The 20036-nt window shown below is 42.9% G+C and overlaps 2 protein-coding genes across 2 annotated transcripts; one reads left to right on the top strand and one right to left on the bottom strand.

Moving 5' to 3' along the window:
- Positions 1-656: 656 nt before the first annotated feature.
- Positions 657-10234, top strand: lipib (lipase, member Ib). Its single transcript, XM_051393421.1, has 10 exons — positions 657-794; positions 4500-4891; positions 5813-5921; positions 6013-6114; positions 6364-6453; positions 6552-6719; positions 6823-6912; positions 7489-7597; positions 7854-8027; positions 8917-10234. The coding sequence occupies exons 1-10, from the start codon at positions 743-745 to the stop codon at positions 8999-9001; spliced, it is 1371 nt and encodes a 456-aa protein (XP_051249381.1). The 5' UTR covers positions 657-742; the 3' UTR covers positions 9002-10234.
- Positions 10235-11066: 832 nt separating this feature from the next.
- Positions 11067-20020, bottom strand: zgc:112982 (uncharacterized protein LOC503771 homolog). Its single transcript, XM_051393391.1, has 11 exons — positions 19773-20020; positions 19150-19193; positions 18375-19043; positions 17136-17960; positions 14095-14264; positions 13376-13496; positions 12677-12746; positions 12468-12589; positions 12165-12270; positions 11974-12088; positions 11067-11680 (listed from the first exon to the last, which is right to left on the bottom strand). The coding sequence occupies exons 2-11, from the start codon at positions 19182-19184 to the stop codon at positions 11667-11669; spliced, it is 2247 nt and encodes a 748-aa protein (XP_051249351.1). The 5' UTR covers positions 19185-19193; positions 19773-20020; the 3' UTR covers positions 11067-11666.
- Positions 20021-20036: the final 16 nt, after the last annotated feature.

The following is a 20036-nucleotide window of genomic DNA, read 5'->3' as shown; positions in this document are numbered from 1 at the left end:
CGCTTCCTCTGTAGATAAAAACAGCTCATTCGGAGGAAAAAAAACCACAATGATTCTTATTTCCAGGTGATTAAACACTAATAAAAACATACCTATGAGGATTATATTCCATATATTTCCATTCTTAATTGTTATACACTGGACCTTTTAATTAAATATTTTAGGAAATACACTTAATCACTTAGAAGATCAAATACAATACTCAGATCTGTGCTTCAATTTAACAACAAAATGTAGTCCAACACTTCAGATATGATGGACTTGTTCACTAACAGTTGCATATTTACACATCCAGCAGTCACAGAGCAAGAGTCACAGAGTTTATCAGAGCTTTTCCACTGAACACAGCGCTGAGAGTGAACCATAACAGTAAAGTAATGGGCCGAACAGCCAAACAACGAGCTGAAATTCACTATAAAGCCCTGAGCGGAGCTGCAGATTCAGCTGATAATTCTCTGTAGGTTCATCATACATCAACCTCATTCACATTTCATACATCGTTTCTCCTCCCTTTGTGAAATCCCTTTCCTGTTCTCTCACTGGTCTTCCCTCTCCATCCTTCTAGATCCTTACTGTGAGTGAAGACACCTCCTCTCCTCCCTCCCTCCCTCCCTCTCACAACAATCCCTCCCTCGTTCACTCCCTCCCTCGTTCACTTTGCATTTGGAGCTCCTTCTCTCTCTCTGTCTGTCTGACTCTGTACCTCGATCATTCCCTCTACGTCCCTGCGGTTAGAGGAAGGATGCTGCCCCGCAGACTCCTGGGTCTGCTGGGATTCCTCATGCTCTGCAACGGTAAGAGAAAACACCAACTTTTCTGTTTATTTTATCAAAGAAAATAGTAACTTTTAGTTGACTGTGAAAGCTCCAATGTGCTCCCAGTGCTGTCTGTACCTTGAGGAGGGTTTGATCCTGCAATAATAACTGTGCTGCACTCCAAATACCCACAAACAGACAATACAAGTGTGTGTGCCTGCAGACAGAAACAGCTCAATATAGGAGTGTAGGAAGGAGCAGATTAAGTTGATAAGTCAACCCCCCCCCCCCATCTGCTCGTCTTTGAAGTTTAAAATGGAAAGGCCTATTTCTGTCTGCCGGTTACACACACGTACTGTATATTTACATATATATATACATAGGTTACTGGTGTGTGTGTGTGTGTGTGTGTGTTTGGGGCTGGATTGGGGCCACTTCCACCCTCTTGTGTTCAGGGTGGGGTGGGTTGTGAAGGGATGAGGTGTTTTTTTATAGCAGCCTGATCCTATTGAGGGCAGTGATGTGTGAGTTAATTGCAGAGCGTGGATTCCCCCCCACTACGATATGATGTTTGCAGAAAAAGACCGGGTTGGCTACAATAATGGACCAGAGTAGCCTGGTTTCAGACCTCGTTTAAACTTTATTTACAAGAATAGTTTGATATAATTAGCTTAGCTTAGCATGCAGACTGGAAGCAGAGGAAACCAGTAACGTGTCTCTGTGTAGCACCTTTAAAACTCACTAACTGACACCTTATATCTCATTTGTTTAATCCGTTCAAAACTTGGACACTTAATTCTCCGGATCCACTTTGTTTGAACCAATCCGACAGCATCCAATCAAGTTGCAGGAGAGAGCCGCGAAGTACCAACGTTACGTTACCGAGCGCCAGTTATAGATAGAAAGATATTTTAGTTTCGTTCATTCTGTTTTTAACGTGGCATTATATCTGGTGAAGAGTACAAAGCTCAAGTTAAACTCAAAGTTGAGGACTTGGTACTCGAGTTTGAAGACTTGTAACTTGCAGAACAATGTCTCGGGTAACCAATTATTGATCATCCATCCACCTCGCACTGCACGTTTAGCTAAAAGAGGAAGAGTTGCTAAGTGGGAGGAGTTAATAATAATAATAATAATAATAATAATAATAATAAATAATAAAAAACCCATTCATTTCCCCCACAGGCAATGTTAGATAACAACAGTTGGGGCTCTAATACGGCTCTGATTGGCACAAAACCCTCTCGGTTGAATCGTTAGTACAAAAGGTTTTTTGGATACAGACCTTTGGGCATTAAAACTTAGAGTGAAAAACAATTTTCAACTTGGACTTGTCCTCACATTTATACAGATGTGGAAAGTAATGAAGTACAAATACTTTGTTACTGTACTTAAGAAGTTTTTTTAGGTATCAGCATTCATTTATTCAACTTTTATCCCTTTATTTTTACACAAATATCTATACTCACGTCTAATTATTTGCATCATTGTACGACTTCCCTACATCAAGGCCGGTGCATATCACACATGGCTAACATAACATGATGAAATGACAGAAACAAGAAGGAACAGACGAGAGAGGAAGATTCGACCCTATTTGAAGTTTCTGCTTCGTACAGAAACAGCCGGTAGAAATGTCCTTCAGAGAAACCAAGAGAGTATCCTTAACTTTTATACTTAAGTACTTTTTAAAGATATGAAATTGAATCAGTACTTTTACCACCTGTACATTTATACGCAGTCACACTTTAATCTGTTTCCTGTTGAACAACAAGACAATTTTACCTTCAGGCCTCTAAAATATTTAAATAATCTATGAATTGTTTAATTGTTCCATGAATCTGATAAAATGTCCAGGGGAAAAAAAAACAATGTTTAAAGGGACAGCTCAGCCTAAAATCAACAACACATATTTCCTCTCTTACCTGTAGAGCGATTTATCCATCTAGATTGTTTTGATGTGAGTTGCTGGGTTTTGGAGGTATCAGCCGTAGAGATGTTTCCAATATAATGGAACCAGATGATTCTCCAAAGAGTACAAATGCATTTTAAAAACTCAACAGCAATATCTTTTTCCAGAAATCACGACCTGCTTAATCAACATAATCCACACACTTTGTTGTGAGCAGTTTGAGGTAGGGACTATTTTCTCTTTCTACTAGACCTGCCAAACGAATCACTGCAACAACAAAACAACAACAACAACAACAAAAGGAGGAGTGCATCTCTGAGCTTGCAGCGGAGGACGTCATAAATATTTACATCCTGTGTGCATAGAAAGAAAATAGTTCCTGCAAGAAACTGCTCACAACAAGTTCTGTGGATTATCTCGAGTGACCAGGTCGTGATTTCTAGAAAGAGACATCGCTGTGGCGCCCTGGCAGCTCACCGGGTAGAGCTGGTGTCCCAGTGTGCCATGTCCTCGTTGAAGCGGCCATGGGCCAGACTGTGGCTCATCCCCTCTTTCTCCTATCTAATAGGTGGACTAAAGCCTAAAAAAGACATTGCTGTTGAGTTGTTTTCAGTACTTTGAGCCCCACAAGTCGAGTACCATCTGGTTCCATTATATTGGAGAGAAGACATCAAAACATATATTTTTTAACCATAGAACAGTTTATAATACAGTACCATCCACCACAGAAGAAGAGCACAGCAGACTGTGGACATCTGTGAGATTACAGAAGTAGCTTTGAAGATGCAACTTGTGTCGGGAACACTACGTGACTGAATCAGAGTAATAAACAGAGAGCTGAGGCCTGTTACCCTCTGACCACTAAAAGGATAACACTAACTAGATTGACCCAGCAGTTGTCACTAAATCTACTTGAATATTTGAATTATTTCTCTTCATTTAATTGAACAGACCTTTTCTTTTACCCTTATAGTCCTTGTTGGGACGGTGACGGTGTCCTGCTACAGGAAAGACTTGTTGGAGGTCTTCTGTGAATATTTAACCAACCGATAGGTCAGATACAGTCAGTAGTGATTAATTGCTAAGGGTGAAAACAGAAAACAACAACCACCAGCCTGCTTTCAGTCTGGATACTCCAGCGTGCATGCAGGCTAAAGACACTTTAAATAGGCTAAAGAGACTCTATGTTACCCTGACTGGCCCGCTTAATCTTCACAGAGCTAAAGAGGTCCAGTTTACACTCAGCGTCACTTACCAGACGCAGAATTGATCCCAGCATTTCCAGTCAGACAGTGTGAACCTTTAACTCAGACTTTAGACTTTTAATCTGTGCAGAGGATGAAATGTGCGCTGGGGAGAGATCAGGGTCAGAAGGTGAAACATGTCAGCAAACATTCAGATAAAGACAAACGTGTTTCTGAAGGACAGCTGTTGTTGTCCAGAGCTTGGCTGCTTTTGTTACAATTAGGTAAAGCAAAGGTTGGTTCTAATGTCTCACATCAAAGTACATCATTTAACTTCTTTAATCAATCACTGTAACTGTAATATTACCAGTGACCACTTCCTCTTCCTCCACTGTTGGACAGTTGGTGGTTTTACATTTCATCTTCTTTGCTATCAGCAGCAACACCCTGAGTAAATATGCCTGTTTTTTGGTATCTATATCTTCTCCCTGTATAAGGAATGCAGGTTCCTGAGAAAGGTCAACCCCCATGATTTGGTTGACATCTAATGGTGCATTGGTCTTTTGTTTTCTTCTGGTGGGATCTAGGTTGTTTATGACTTACTAAATGTAATTTCTCAGCCATTTCTGTGTGTGTTGTTGCATCCAGGCCAGGAAGAAAGCGGCGAGGGCGAGTCCTGTGATAACTTCACAGACCTCAACCTGTCCCACTGCTTCATGGGAACCAGCCTGTACGTCCGGCTGCTGCTCTACACCCGCTCCAACCTCGACTGCGGCCGCGAGCTCAACCACCACTACCTGTCCTCTCAGCCGCTCTTCAACCTCGCCCGCCCCACCGCCTTCGTCATCCACGGCTACCGGCCCACCGGAGCGCCCCCCATCTGGATAAACCACATAGTCCACCTGCTGGCCGAGCAGGAGGACATGAACATCATCGTGGTGGACTGGAACAAGGGGGCGGCCAACCTCAACTACTTCACCGCCGTGACCTACACGAGGGAAGCGGCTCAGAACCTGACCGGCTTTATCATGACTATGCAGGTGAGATCACCAACCTTTTTATCCTCTTTTAGCCCCTAGTTTTGTTTTTTTCAGGACATTTACTGTTTGGCTCAGTCTCAGTGTTTCCAGCAGCAGCACAGGATCGGGGGGCATCCAGCAGCTAAAGAACCAGATATTTTTCTCAGGAGTTGGTGGAGACCAAAAACAGAGCTGAAAGGAGACTATGGGAATATGGGACTTATATTCATCAGTTGGACACCAAGATGGCCCCCCTGTTGTTGCTCTGTGTTGGCTGGATGTGGAAATATGCAATTCCTTTGTTCCTGGTTGGAAGGTTGTTGTGGAGTTGACAAAAAAAGCAATTAATGCAGCTTCAAATGGACTAAACCTAAAACAAACTCTGACATAGTCTACTTGACCTCTTTGCAAGTTGAGTTCAGGGTTTCTCCAACAAAATTGTTTAATTGAGGCTGCAAAGGGCCCAGATCTTTACCCATCGCATCAATTTAGTTAGTAGAAGACATCTTAAACAAAAGCTACACACAGTTAATACATTATGTGATATTTTCACAAGTTGAACTTTCTCCAATGGATTTTTCTCAATGTATTCATTTACTTAAGTGTTCAATTATATTTTCTGTATTTCTTAACATAAAAAGGTCTTAATGCTGTTTCTCCACCCTGCCAGGACTCAAATCCTACTGGAGAAAGTACTTTTTTTTTTGAAGTAGTAGTTCAAATTAAGTATCTGGAGTTAAATATTTAAAGTCTTAGAAATACTGGAATCAGAATACCTACAATACACAGAGGACAATGGCAATGACAGTCCACAGAGTGTCTTTAATCTCACATTATTCCATGCATGAACAGTTAGCTGAGAGCTAAAATGACAAATAAAAAAAGAGAGAGAACAAAAACGTGCACCTTGAATGTAACGGTGAGTTTTGAATGTGTCTGCAGGAGGAAGGAGCCTCTCTGAGCTCAGTTCACCTCATCGGCGTCAGTCTGGGAGCTCACCTGGCTGGATTTGTAGGAGCAAACCTGAAGGGGAAGATCGGACGCATCACAGGTAAAACACACGAAACACAGCTTATAAAATGCTTAAAAAGTACCAAAAAAATCTGTTTCAGGTTTGAAAAAAGCTTCTGTCCCCCTTCCAGGTCTGGACCCAGCAGGGCCGATGTTCACCAGCGCCACACCAGAGGAGAGACTGGACCCCTCGGACGCCATGTTTGTGGACGTACTTCACACCGACATGAACTGTGAGCATCTAAATTACAATTACTGATAATAACTAAACACAGAGGTTTGTGTTAGGGGGTTTTCAAAATGCTTCATTTTCTGTAACTAAAGCTGTGAAATGAATATAGTGAATGTAGTCAGCAGGTTCAGGACTCAAGTTTGGCATAAACCATAAAAAATGAATGTTTAAAGAGACATTTTATTATGTAATATATGATTAAACATGAGTCAGTGGTCAGTTTACACACTCTTTATTTCTTCATGTGCAGCATTTGGACTGAGAGGAGCTCATGGTCATATTGACTTCTATGCTAACGGAGGAGCAGATCAACCAGGATGTCCCAAAACCATCTTTGCAGGTAAACACACACACACACACACACACACTCACACACACACACACACACACACTCATTAACACACACGCTCACTGCAGTATTGTCTCCTCCTCCTACAGGTAAATCTTATTTTGTGTGTGACCACCAGCGCTCGGTGTTCCTGTTCCTGTGCGCTCTGAACAGAACCTGCAGCCTCACAGGTTACCCCTGCTCGTCCTACAGCGACTTCCTCGATGGGCGGTGCCTCCAGTGTGAGGCCTTTAAACCCGCTTCCTGTCCTGTGCTCGGTAGGTGTTGAAATGTCCTCGTGGTCACTGAGTGCTGAGCAGCCTTTAGAGCTCTGATGGAGGTTTGATGGAGGTCTGATCACCTGTGCGGTCTCACCTGCAGGTTACGATGTCAGCCAGTGGAGGGACACTCTGCTGAAGCTCGGAGAGACTAAAGTCTTCTTCAGCACCACGGCCACGCTGCCCTACAGGAGTGAGTCAAACACACACTCACTTATAGATTCACAGCAAAATATCTTCCAACTATTTTCCTTCTTTTGTGCAAAAATAAACATTTTATGGCTCCATGATTCTCTATAAAATAATTCTTCTTATGCAAACATAGTTAACATAGAACATAAAGCCTTTAATTACTCTCACTGCCACAAGGGGAGACAGAAGTTCACCAGTGCATGTCTTAGTAACATTTTAATGCTTGTAATGGAGTATTCCTACAGTGTGGTATTAGTACTTTTACTTACTGGATAATATTTAGTTTCAGGATAGTCTGGTTTCACCCAGTGGGGTGTCTGTTAGGACAGAAGAGCTTTATTTAATAAGAGTTTAAACTGGTTTGTCTTAAAGATAACAAAGGATCAATACAGACATATTTATTTACTTTGTAAGCCTACCAATGATGAAATAACTCTATTGAAACTATTTAGAACAGCAAATAATCAGAAACTAAAGCAATAAATACATTTAAACCAAAGGAAACTTACATATCAGATACACAGTTCAAACATTTAGACAGTAGACTGTAATACTGTTTGTGTCCTGTGTGTGGCAGAGCTGAGCTACAGAGTGGACATGGTGACCTGGAACCAGTACCTCCGCTGGGGGGTCGTCTACATCCGGCTGCACAGTGGCAGAAACTTCACAGAGGCCCGGATAGACCAGTAAGTCTGTCAGGAGATCACCTGGAACACCAGTTTCCCCTGTGAGCCTTCAGTTAGAACAGTGGTTCCCAACCAGGGGGTCGGGACCCTCGCTAGGGGTCGCCAGAGCTTCACGGGGGGGTCATGAGGCCTTCTTGATTTTATTTGACAATAAGAAGATGTTGGCTACCTGTTCTGCAGTGGTATCCACTTCAATGACCTCCGACCTTCTGTTGAAGCACCACCTGACTTTAATTCTCCTCCTCTTTGCTCCCAGTAAGCTCCTCCGGTTCGAGCAGTACACCTCCACCCGGCTGCTGGCCCAGTTCGACGAGGATCTGCAGCAAGTCCAGAAGATCTCTCTCCGCATCAGCACCGGCAACGTGATCGGACCTCGTTACAAAATCAGACTGCTGAGGATACGCTTCACTCCGCTGGATCGCCCCGAGAGGTCAGTCCTGAACCCAGAGCTCGGTCCTGAACCCAGAGCTCGGTCCTGAACCCAGAGCTCGGTCCTGAACCCAGATCTCGGTCCTGAACCCAGATCTCGGTCCTGAACCCAGAGCTCGGTCCTGAACCCAGAGCTCGGTCCTGAACCCAGAGCTCGGTCCTGAACCCAGAGCTCGGTCCTGAACCCAGATCTAAGTCCTGAACCCAGAGCTCAGTCACGTTTAGCTGATGCTGGTTTTATTTTACAAGTTTAAATACAATGCAGTGCACCAAAGAAATAAAAAGACATGACAATAAAACAAAAGATAAATAAACAAATCAAATAGAATAAAGTAAAGACGACAGCACATGAAGACAAGTCTATAAAAATGGGTTTTAAGAAGTGTTTTATGTCTAAAAACATTTAAATCACAGTTTCCTGAAGCCAAAGACTCCTTCATGTTGCTGTTGGGATCAACAATCAATAACTATCAGTTTGCAGCCACACAAGGGAAAGAAATGTATTTTTATTTAACCAGGAAAGGTCCCGTTGAGGTTAAAAATCTAAAGATCTATCTATCTATCTATCTAATTCTTCTAAAGAGAATAAAGAGCATTAGAAACAATCCGTCCAACAACACCCATCAGCCTCCAGCAGGAGATCAGATCAGTTCCTGTAGTATAGTCCACTCTGAGGGTCCCAATGTACCAACATTTAGACGACACAGACCACAACGAACTCTGTCCGTCACACTTCTACACTAATAGGATGGGAGCAACACATTGTCTCATATATGAGAGTACCAGTGAGTGTATCAGTGCCTGCGGGTTGCTGAAGCTGTACCACAGGGGTCAGTGAAGGCATCACAACTAGCTGTAGACTAACTGTTCTTCATCCTTCTCTCCGTCAGGCCTTTAATGTGCCGCTTTGACATCATCATGGAGGAGAACATGGAGGTGGCGTTCCGACCGTTACCCTGCAACTCTCACCTCTGACTCCCCGAGCAGACTCACTTCCTCTTCCTCTTCCTCTTCCTCATCTTCTATGGGAACACATCAGGCGTCCTCTGGGTGCTACAGGGTCTCCCAAGCCCTGGGTGGACAGTCCAGGGCCCCCCCCCCTGCAGGAGGAGGAGCTGCAGCCTCCTCAGTGGATGATGAAGATGACCTGTCTGGCTGCTGAGGATGACTCCCGGTTACTGGAACATGCTGCTGGCTGCTGATGGGACTTAAAGCTGTGAGATCAGTTCTCTCCACGTTCTGTGTCTCTTTATCTCCGGATGCTTTTTTTACTTCAAAGAAACATTTTCTAACTGCAGTGAAACCGTCGGTGCTACAAACTCTGATTATCATCTCAGTGTCAGTGATACGAGAGTGGCTGTCAGCTTCTTCTCATCCATCACAGAGGAATGAATTCAGATTTCTGTGTATGTGTGTGTGTTCCTGACGTTAAATATATATATATTATATATATAATCGGGTTAATGGGTTGAGAAAATACATGTTTTTTCACAGCACAGCAGTGATATACAAACTTTAAACTCTTATGAATTTACAGTTTACAAACGAAATCACAATTTTGGATGATTTAAAAAAATATATTTCAGTCAAATTTTGAAATATTGAACTAATAATGAACAAAAATGGAAAAATGAATTCCTTAATGATGGATTAAATGGATTAATGTTCATCTTTACCTTAAAACCAATTACCCAATGTGAACATTTATTAAGATAATCTCTCATTCTTGACGTTTCAAGACTGGAAAACTTTACATTTTTGACGTTGGTCCTAAAAAAGAGGTGAAATCTGTCTGTTTCAGTTTCAGTGCAGTTACAAGGATGATTAAAAATACAGTTTGTTTTCTCTGTGTGCCTTCGTACCAGCAGCTCTCAACCAAAGTGTGAATGTCTGCAGATACACTGACAGTACGGGGATGGGGGGGTTGAAACTCCGGGCTGCTACCTCATCAGTAAACGCTGCTATGACGTTTGTCCACAGTAAAACACGAGCTGCTGTACCATTGAGTTTGGTCTTTATGTGTTTTACTTTAATGAGCTGTTAAAGAGTTTTAGGTGTCAGTAAATGTTTCCTGTTGTCACTGTTGACATAACTGAGCAGCAAACACAAAGAATCCTCTGATAGAAAACTAAATGTGTCCGTGTTGAAATGTCTTTTTTTATTGTGTATTTTCACCGATGGTTTGAAATAAACATTCATTTCAATATATTTGAGTTATAAAACTGACTTATTTCTTTAATATAGCCTCTAACTCGCAGGTCGCCGTGTTTCTGCAGTAGATTGAGGGTTTTGTTTTGTGTCCACTGTAGTTTCTTCCTCTCATTGGAAGCAAATAAGTTGCAATCCTTCACACTGGTCCTATAAATATGTTTTGTGATCTATGCTCTTATTTTGAAGTTGCTACAAGCACTAGAAAAACAACCGAAAGCTCATTTTTAATCTTACAAATGCCAGCTTGACAAAGAAACTCCTCACTGAACCTTTAAAAGAGATTCTTCTGCAGCTTTCAGTCACATCTTGTGGTTGTTACAGAGAAACTTAAGTTATCATGTGACCTGATGTCCAATCCTCGAGCGTATTAATCACACAGTTGACCAATTGAACTTCATTGAAACTCGATTTATGTTTTTTCTTTGTGGTTTTAAAGTTTTGTTTTGATATTTACCTCAACGCCCTTTCATGAATATATGACCACCTTATATCATGTGACTGAAAACTCCATAATTAAACCTCTCAGCTCAGGAAGAAACAAGCAAACCTTGTTCTAAGATTGTTTTATCAAACTGGTTTCATACAGCTTTTTATTTTGTTCATTTTGATTAAAAAATATCGTGTAACAGCGACGGTGACGCTTTAAACTCTCAGTTGTACGATGAAGTGTACGTGGATGCACATTTTGGCAGAATCTGGCATTTTACCAGCAGACATTTTGACCTGTTACAGTAAGGAAAGTATAGATTTATGTCACTGTTAACCCAGATTCACTCCCAATAAAGCAACATGGTTGACTTTGACACACAAATGACGCCCGGACAAAATCAAAAAGACAAATGTTTTATTAGTTCAGCAGCACCGAGATATGTGACTGACAGAAAGGCTGGTGGAGAGCGACACTGAAACATATACAGATAAAATTTAATTGAAATTAATATGAGTCGACTTCTATGTTCATTAACATAACTAGATCATCAATATAGCAGCTAAACAACGACCTGATGACAGGAAAAAAAGCTGAGTGAATTTTATTAGTTTCACATTTAATATCTCTGTTTAAATGAGATCTCTTAACGATACAGCCGTAGACGCTCAAACCGACATTATCCAGATAAATGGCGACTGTTGGATTAAAATGTTTTAAATCAACATTACACATGTGAACGGAGAAATACAGACAATCAATAACAGAAAGACACAAAGAAAGAAAAGATGGAAGGACAGGTGTAGACAGAAGTTACAGATCGTTTCACATTCAGTTGAATTCATCAGTCTGACGCCAGCATTGTGCTGTTGACCGAAATCAAACCGGCCACAGAAAAGTAGAAAATACTTCCTTACAATCGGCTGGTTTTTACAAGCAGTATAAAAGTCTTCAACAAACCAACAGCATCCAAACGGGGACAACCTCTCCTCCGGTGTCCCGTCACCAGCTCGGACCTACGAAGGAAGGTCAGAGAAATGTGTCAGTGTAGAAACAGTAAAAGAGGATTTGACCGGTGTGAATGGAGCGAGAGAAGGCGGGAAGATGGGATTGGAAGCAGCTCAGGTATGATTAGGAAACCTCCTTAAAACAGTAACGGGTGAGCGGGTCAAAGGGAATATATTCCACTACCCAGCCGACCTTAAAGACTCAACGTGACGCTGCTGGGGGGGGAAAGAGCAGCAGGGCTGTTACACAACGAGAGGTCACACTGAGGTTGAGTGAGGTTGTGCAGAGGGTGTGAAGTTACCTGGAGGGTTGTTACGGTTGTTCTGTCGCCTCACTGGTCCGAGCCGGTTGTTGAAGCGATAGTTCCTGCGTTGGGGGCCGGTGTTCGGCCTGTAGGAGGGTCCTCTCCGTGGTCCCTTCAAAAGGAGGACAGACAGGTTAAAGACTGAAAGGTCGCAGGTCAAACGCCACTGAAACATGACTAACACTCACCATGTTGCCTTCCCGCCTCCGGCTCTGCTCCTCCGGCCAGTTGGAGAATCCCTCGTCCTCCATCGGAGCCATTTCGTCCTTGTCGCTGTACTCCAGACTCAGCTCGCTGACAGAAACATGAACACGGGTTGCAGAACGTTCTAGTTAACGAACGCTAGAGAGAATAATTCATAACAGCACCACTCCACCAAGCTTCTTCTGCAGCGGATTAACTCAGTTCTAGTCAGAGATTAAGATGTTATCAATAAATTTAGTTTAATGTTTGGTGGAAACAACAGTAAGGAAGATGAAGTTTAATCTCACCTGACTGGCCCCAGGGGGCGCTGTGACATACTGTTCCCTGATATTGTGACTTTAACCCCCTCCAGCTTCTCCTGTCTCCTCCTCTCCAGGTCGTGCCTCAGGTCGCCCGGGCCTCGCACCGGCTGTGTCATCACACATCACCAATATAATCAATAACATTTCTCCCTCCGTCATTACAGGATGTCAGGTTAGTATCAGAGTTTATTTACCAGAGGTCCCAGTCTGGAGAACAGAGGCTCGTCGTCGTCAAGCAGTGAGCTCATGTTCAAGCTGAAGCCTCTGGAGAGACGAAGGAAAAACAAAAAGGAGCAAATCATCACTTTATTTATAGCAAACAATGCCTTAAGATAAGTTTAAAACATTTAAAATGGAATTAGAAGTATAAAAAGTTACAGTATCATGAGTGCATAGTTTGGACCTCACGACCGGAGCCTTAATGTGATGTCTTAAACATCTTCTACTGTCCTTCCCCCGGACTTCTCAATACACCCACATATAGATCCCTTGTCCCCGATCATGTTCAGTCGTGCTCCATCTGTTTAGTTCTCTATCTGATCCTGTCAGCTGCTCCCGATGCATGGGTCACCTACGGGAATATCTTCTGGGTTTCACTGTCCTCACTGATCTTCTATAACAGATTTATGGCCGGCAGCGGTTTTCCTTGTTTTTCTGTCTCTCTTATTGTCTTATTTCTTGTGTGTGAATTCACTTATTCAGAAACTTTAAGACTCTTAAATGATTAAAACTGTTTATCCCAGGGTGCATTTCCTCTACTGCACCAACTACCATCTATTTTTCTCTCTCTTAGTCACTGCTGCCCATGTTACAGTGCACAATGTCAACCTGTTAAGGTAACTGCTTAGGAGGTACGTTTTATGGAAACAGATCACACTCATCACGGGACTCACCGGGTTAAACTGAACCTCTCATCCAACGTCAGCTCCTCGGTCTCCTCTTCAGAGTAGCCGCCTTTTTGGGGAGCTGAGAAACGCTCGTTCAGGGTGACCCCATCATCTCTGAAATACTGATCTGTAAATGTAAACAAGAAACACTTTAAAAAGGACTTAAATATGTCAAGTACTTTGTGGTTTAATCACAATCCAAAAAGGAGCCAGGAAACACAAGGTGGACAATAAGGCTTCAGTGTAACTCAATCAGGCAGTGGAGCCGTGTTAGCACATGCTAACTGTGTCCATTAGATAATATACTGATCAGACAGACTATGACAACTTCATTCAATTTGGCAAATCACTTAAGAGCTGCAGGAAAGAGCTGCTCTTGTCCTTGCTTTGTCCTTCCTCTCGAGCCCCGGGGGAGTTTAGTGTACGAGCTATTTTAAAGCTAGAAACTGGGGAAAGGACTGTAATGTTACTTGGATGTAGACTTTAGACTGTAGGCACCATAAACTGAGTAAAGAATGGATTTGTGGACCAGTAAAACGTTTATGAGAGGTCTTGAATCTGAATTGAGTTCAGAAAAGAGTACAGCTTTACTTTATTTTTAGATGTGTTGGTGCCAAAACTAATATAATACAAATTAATATGTTTGTTTTACTTTCCTCTTGTATGTTTCAGTGTCCAAATTAGGCATCAAAACATCTGGATTCAGTATGAAACACATAACAAACCTTTGACCTGGTGGACCAGCGTGATGATCTCCTGGGCAAAAGTCCCAGTGTGCATGGCGGTCTCCCGATACGTCCCAGAGTGCTCCAGCATGGGCAGGAAGTCCAGACGTTGGCGACCCACATTGACGAGGTCTAAAGAGAGCTGCCGGTCTGAGGAGTAACACAGCGAGCTGCAGAGGAGGAGAGAGAGGAAGAATGAAACCAGCACAGACATAAAGCGAGTGCTTACTTGAATTAAGTAATAAGATTAGTGACGTTTATAAACTGCTGTGATGAGGAATGATGAAGGCTGAGAGTTGCACTAACTCGCTCTGTGTATTGTGGACATATGAACTCTTTTAAAAGTCAATAATTACTGTGGATAAATAATTTAAAGTCCTGAAAGACAGAATATTTCTGAACTATTAAAGTAAAAAAAGATAATAAAAGCAACATCTTTACCATACCCAACGGACTTACCTTACATGAGTTCCACAACTGACAGTGTTTATAATAATTTACAGCCTATACGTAGACTAAAGAGGGGGATTACGTGGGGGGGATTCACCCTGAGTCACACAGAATCGTACGAATTCATAATCTGTTTGTGGATATTTATAAAAAGGCTTAGAAATGAAAGCCAGAGGAAACCAAGATACCCCTCCTTTTAATAGACAGGTGAGTTAAATGTGGGGTGAAAGTTCACACTTCTTTTCTTGTTTGATCCGTTATATTGTTCCTTTCAGTCAGACTGTACGATGATACTTTCATAGCCCACTTTGGCCGCTCTTCATCAGTGATGGCTCTTTGTTCAAACCCACAGCTCCTCCATGATTTCACTGATCATCCTTTAACTTTGGGAGCCGCTTAGCTTCGACACAGGATATCGTTGTTCATGATGACGCTTTCATTTCTCCGTTGGTCAGAATGGATAATTATGACTTTAATGTCCCTTTTTTCTGTTTGATGGTGACATTGTTGACAGCTTTATTTTCTCCTTCAGCAGCACTGATGTTCATGTTTCTTCTTTTCCAGATTGAGGACTTTTACTCTTTCACTTTCTTGTGTAAACGGTTCTGATGACGCTTCAACTCCCTCCATTTTCCAGCTCTGACTGTTTATGTTCACGGCTTTAATTTCTCCATCTTTCTGGCTTGATGCTAATGTTCTTCTCCTTTTAGCTGCAGTGATGTTCATCCGTCTTTAAACACAATTCATGTTCAATGAGTAAAACATGGTTGCGTCTGCCAGGTTCATCTTCTTAACCAGCTAACTTTGATTTCACAGGTTTTATTCTACAATAAAATCAGCAAGCTGAACAAAAACTCCCAAGTTGTTTGTGTCCGTGTGACCTTGGATACGTCTCAGCCTTTGTACAGTGAACACGCTTTGAATCCTCTTCGCACAATATGTTTGTGATTAAATAAACCCAGACAGACAGATTTCAGTATTTGGCCAATTAAAGGTTTATCTTTTTAAAAAAGGGCACAAATTGTGCCAGAACATTTATTTTACCAGGGTTTGGATGTTTGTGTTCACTTCTCCACACCGTGTGGACCAACAACTCCTGTCAAACATCTTGATTTATGTTGTTGAAAGATTTAAAAACATTTTCCCTTTCGTCACACTTCTGGTGATTTTCTTTTCTGTGATTCTTCTCTCTGGCAATCTGAAGACAAAGCTGAAGACAAACAGTGATACTGTTTTGTGACAAGGCGAGTGACGTTAATGGCCGAAAGCGTGCATATCTTTGTTTTCCCAGAGCACTGGCAACGCTGTTTGACTTCCTCCCTGAAACAAGAGCTGCGAACAGACATTTCCTCTCTCCGTTTCAGCCAGTTTATCTTTCCTTTAAACTTCACAGCTTCACAAAACAGCAACTGAAGCTTCTTCAAGTGATGCAGATAATCATAAATGCCAGTTGTGGAAACCAGCTCACCCAGAGACACGTGCGTTGCATGAAGAAGGAGAAGGTAAAATACAAAATGAGCATCAGAAAAATGAGAGCTTTGTATAATTGTGATCACACGTCCTTCTGTCGGCAGTCAAATGAGGACAGGTTTCAATTTTAAGTCCAATTGGCTCCATAAAATGTTGCATAATGGTAATAATAATAATGCAATAACGCCCTTCCACAGCACACTCCTCTTCACTCGTCAGCTTTTATTCAAACTCTTGCTTCTTCTGTGATCCCTGTGAAACACACAGACACACTGGATGGGCAGTGCTGAACACGAGGTTACGTCTGCTGGCCTTTGACTGAATCCTCCCTGAGCCACCTCTCATATGTCGTCCTCACCATCTGCCTCTCGGCTTGCTGAGGGATGGAAACGTACTCATTACTCTTCTGCCAACAATCAATGTGGGTGGTCCAGTGTTGCCTTTATTGACTTTAATATGTCCAAATGGTCCTCAGTAACATCCTCAAACAGAGCAGGAAGTCAAACCGTCGCTTCAGGCAGTCGTCTGCTTTTGGAGGTGATTTGCTCTCCTGTGTTTTCCTTTGGGAGTGAAGACCAGATGCTTCGTCATCAGTGCATCAGCACAAAGGCAATGTGAGAGTTGTTCACTCACTCCAGTTAATTCTTTCAGCTGTTGAGTGTCTCGTCTTCCTGTAATCATCATCATAAAGAGAGATGCCACCTTGTTTTTAATAGGTCACTTACCCAAAGACAGCCACATTGCTCTTCTTTCTCTCTCTTTCTTTAGAACTGACTTTCCCGGGCTTCTTTAGTAAAAGTAGTAAAGCAGCATGTGTCTCTTCCTGGTGTCAATCCACAAGTTTTCATGCAAGGCCAACTTCACCTTTGGATGAGAATGTATTGTCACCTGGAGGAACTTCTCTGCCAGGTATCCTGTACCAGCAGTGCCTCACAGGATCCACGAGGGAAGACGTTATACGCAGCCGTACAGAATTCTGGCAGCGTTTTTCAAACTGCTGCAAAATCCAGTTAAAGAAAATGTAAGTTGTGTCTTGTGATGAAGAGTCAACATGAGCTTCAGAAAGAGAAGTGTGAACTTTCACCTCTCACCTTTGATAATTTGATTCAAACATACTCTACCTGTTTTGGTTTACGGGTCGGCTCATGTCCACTTTGATGGTTAGCGTTTCCTCCGTTACCACTGCCATGTTATTGGGTTTCTGTTCACTCCATCCGCGCACCCTTTGACGGGGCATTTTAGGGTCCAAGTCAATCTTCGGTAGGTGTCGGTCCAGACTTCCAGTCCTGTCATGTTTCCACTGTTGTGGTCGGGTTTCTTCTGACCAATCAGCCGTCACTTTGACGGGATCCTCGTAACAATCTTCCCTGAAGGGTCGGTACCCCAATCTTTGCTCTTCATGAGGATTATCTTGGTATCCCTGCGAGGTTTGCTGTAAGTGTTGTTGATTCCTCTGCGGTCCAGTTCTTCCACCCTGGCCGCGACTGAACCCCCCTCTCGCTGGGCGAGAACCGCCCCTGCCCCTGTGGTTCATGGGACCATCTCGATTACCATATCTCACGGGGTTTGGTCTATCTTGTGGCGTTGGGCTCCTCCTTGTCTCATGATAGTTGGAGTCTCTCCAGTTATCTTGAAAATGGCGTCCTCTTGAATCTTCCCGATCATCCAACCGGCTTTCTGACGTCCTGAAACGCTCTTGAGAGGAGCGCGTTGGACGGGGAGCCCTCTGACGATCAAAGTCAGGGTCAAGATCTCCACGACTGTCAGATTGTTCCCATCGTGACGGTTCTCTGCCGTGTGTGATGCCATGATCGTGTTCAATGACAAGTGGTCCCGAATGCCGAATCTCTCCACGGGAGAGGCTCCCCTGACTGTCTCCTCCAAACCCATCTCTGGGTGTGTCCACTGAGTAACGTTGCTCCCCAAAGTCCTCCTCATTCCTGTACCTGTGACAGCATAAGAGGAGGTGACATGGTTCAACAATTATTCATGGGACTATCACATCTTTACACGTGGTTTTAAAGTTACACCTGACATTAGCTTTGGGTTGGACTTGTGTAACAGGCTATATCAAACATCTGATTCACCCTATTTTACCACTTTAACATTAATGTATAAAACAAATGTTGCCATTAAAACTTTGCATTAACAATCAGAGTATATTCTTTAGAAGACATGCAGAAATTTTTAAGCATCAAAAGAAGTTGCACAGCGAGAAAACGTTAAGCCATGCAGTATTTGTTAAACTAGTATTTTAGATTATAGAAAATGAAGCATGATGACAGTGAGGAAGATGAGAATCCTCTTCGTTTTCTTTTTTCCCTGCGATAGTGCTGCAAAGCTTTGTGCTTTAAATTTACCCAAGGTGATTGCCGTCATCCATTTCTCTTCTTTGCCTTTTAAAGGAGGGGTTCCTCTCTTGATGTGACTCCTCTCTTCGTCTGTCTCTGTTAGGACCCTGCGTGTTCCTCCTCCCTCTCTCCCTACCTGCTCCCCCTCTTTGGTCGTCTGACCTCACACTGGGACTGAGGTCTCTGAACCTCCCTCGACCTCTACCCTGCTCCTCTCTCCTCCAGCCCATCTCCGGCTCTCTCTGTTGGTGGTCGGCGTGAGACCTCGGCGTCGGCGGCAATCTTTCCCTCTTCACCATCGGAGGCGTGTGGGGCGACCTCCCCCTGTTTTCAAAACTCTGGAAGTGTTCTCTAAACCCTCCTCTGCGTCTATCTCCGTCCACTCCTCCGTCACGCAGCGGGGTAAGTCTTCGGTCGTCATATCCCATCGCGTCGCGTTGCGGCGACGGCCTCCTGCGGTAAAACTCCTCCTGGTTCGGGTGCCGCTGATGCACAAAGTGGCGGTCGTCTGCGAAAGGAGAGGATCTCCTCTGGGCTTCCGGGTACATATCTTCCCTGAAGTAGTCCAAGTGTTCTTCTGGATCTTCTCTGGGCCGGTGGCTCCTGTCCAACTGATCCCCGTCCAGTTCTGCAAGGACTTTATAAGGATCAAAGTCAGGTTCCTCCCACGGAAACCTCCTGAAAAAGGAAACGTTTCACACTGTTAATAAACAAAAATCAAAGCAGGTGACTGTAAAGTCACACAGATAGGAATATAACCTTGAAATCCTGGCCGTGTATTTACCTATAACGTGGTGATCTGGACCGTGGTCGTGACATTTCGTCAACCTTTAAAAGAAAGCAGAGGTTTCTGAGTGCATGAATTAATTAATCTTAACTCTGTAACGGAGTACACCTGTCTAATAACTTACTGATTCACAATAAGAAACAAGTTGTAATATTTCCTCTTTACCTGCTTTTAAATGAGTACGGCTGGGTGATAATTCAATAAAAGGTTGTGCAGTGACCTTCGTTTATTGTTTTAACAGTTGTGTAAAGTTTAGTCTCCTGTAGTTAAAGTTAAAGTTTGATAATAAACATTACAGACTCATTAAGAGTCACATGTAGCTCTGATTCAGTTGCTCTATGTGACAATAATAGTAATAAAACCAAAGATAATGTATGAATGTCAACCTCCTCTCAAATAAAAATAAAAATAAAACCTCCCAACTCTTGTTATTTATTCTAAAGAGCAGATAAGCTGAAGTTTAACTAACTAAACCTCTCCGCTCTCTTGAGTTTAACACCTCCTGGACGTTACTAACCTGCTTCCACAGTTGTTATTAGAATAAATAACAACAAACAGCAGCAACCTGTGCAGGTACACAACTGAAGCTAGGTGGCTAAGCTAACGTTACGTAGTCTTACCTTCGTCCGCGACACGCGCCAGGCTAACGCGGCTAACCGTTAGCTCACAGCGAAAACCCCGCGAAATACAACAGCTGGTGATTTAAGAATTTAACCCGAGTTATGGCCAGATGTGGAGAAATAGACTCAGCTGACTGTGTTGTGTTTCCCATTAACGTCCGCGAGGAAATGGCCTGTGTTGACACGAGCTAACGTTAGCTCACGAACAAACTGCCCAAACAGAACTTCCGCCCGGTTCCTTTCACAATAAAAGTGGTTGAACGA

Source organism: Dicentrarchus labrax, unplaced genomic scaffold (genome assembly GCF_905237075.1).
Source record: "Dicentrarchus labrax unplaced genomic scaffold, dlabrax2021, whole genome shotgun sequence".
Lineage (NCBI taxonomy): Eukaryota > Metazoa > Chordata > Actinopteri > Moronidae > Dicentrarchus > Dicentrarchus labrax.
The sequence above is the reverse complement of the archived record's forward strand: the minus strand, read 5'-3'. Positions and strand labels throughout refer to the sequence as shown.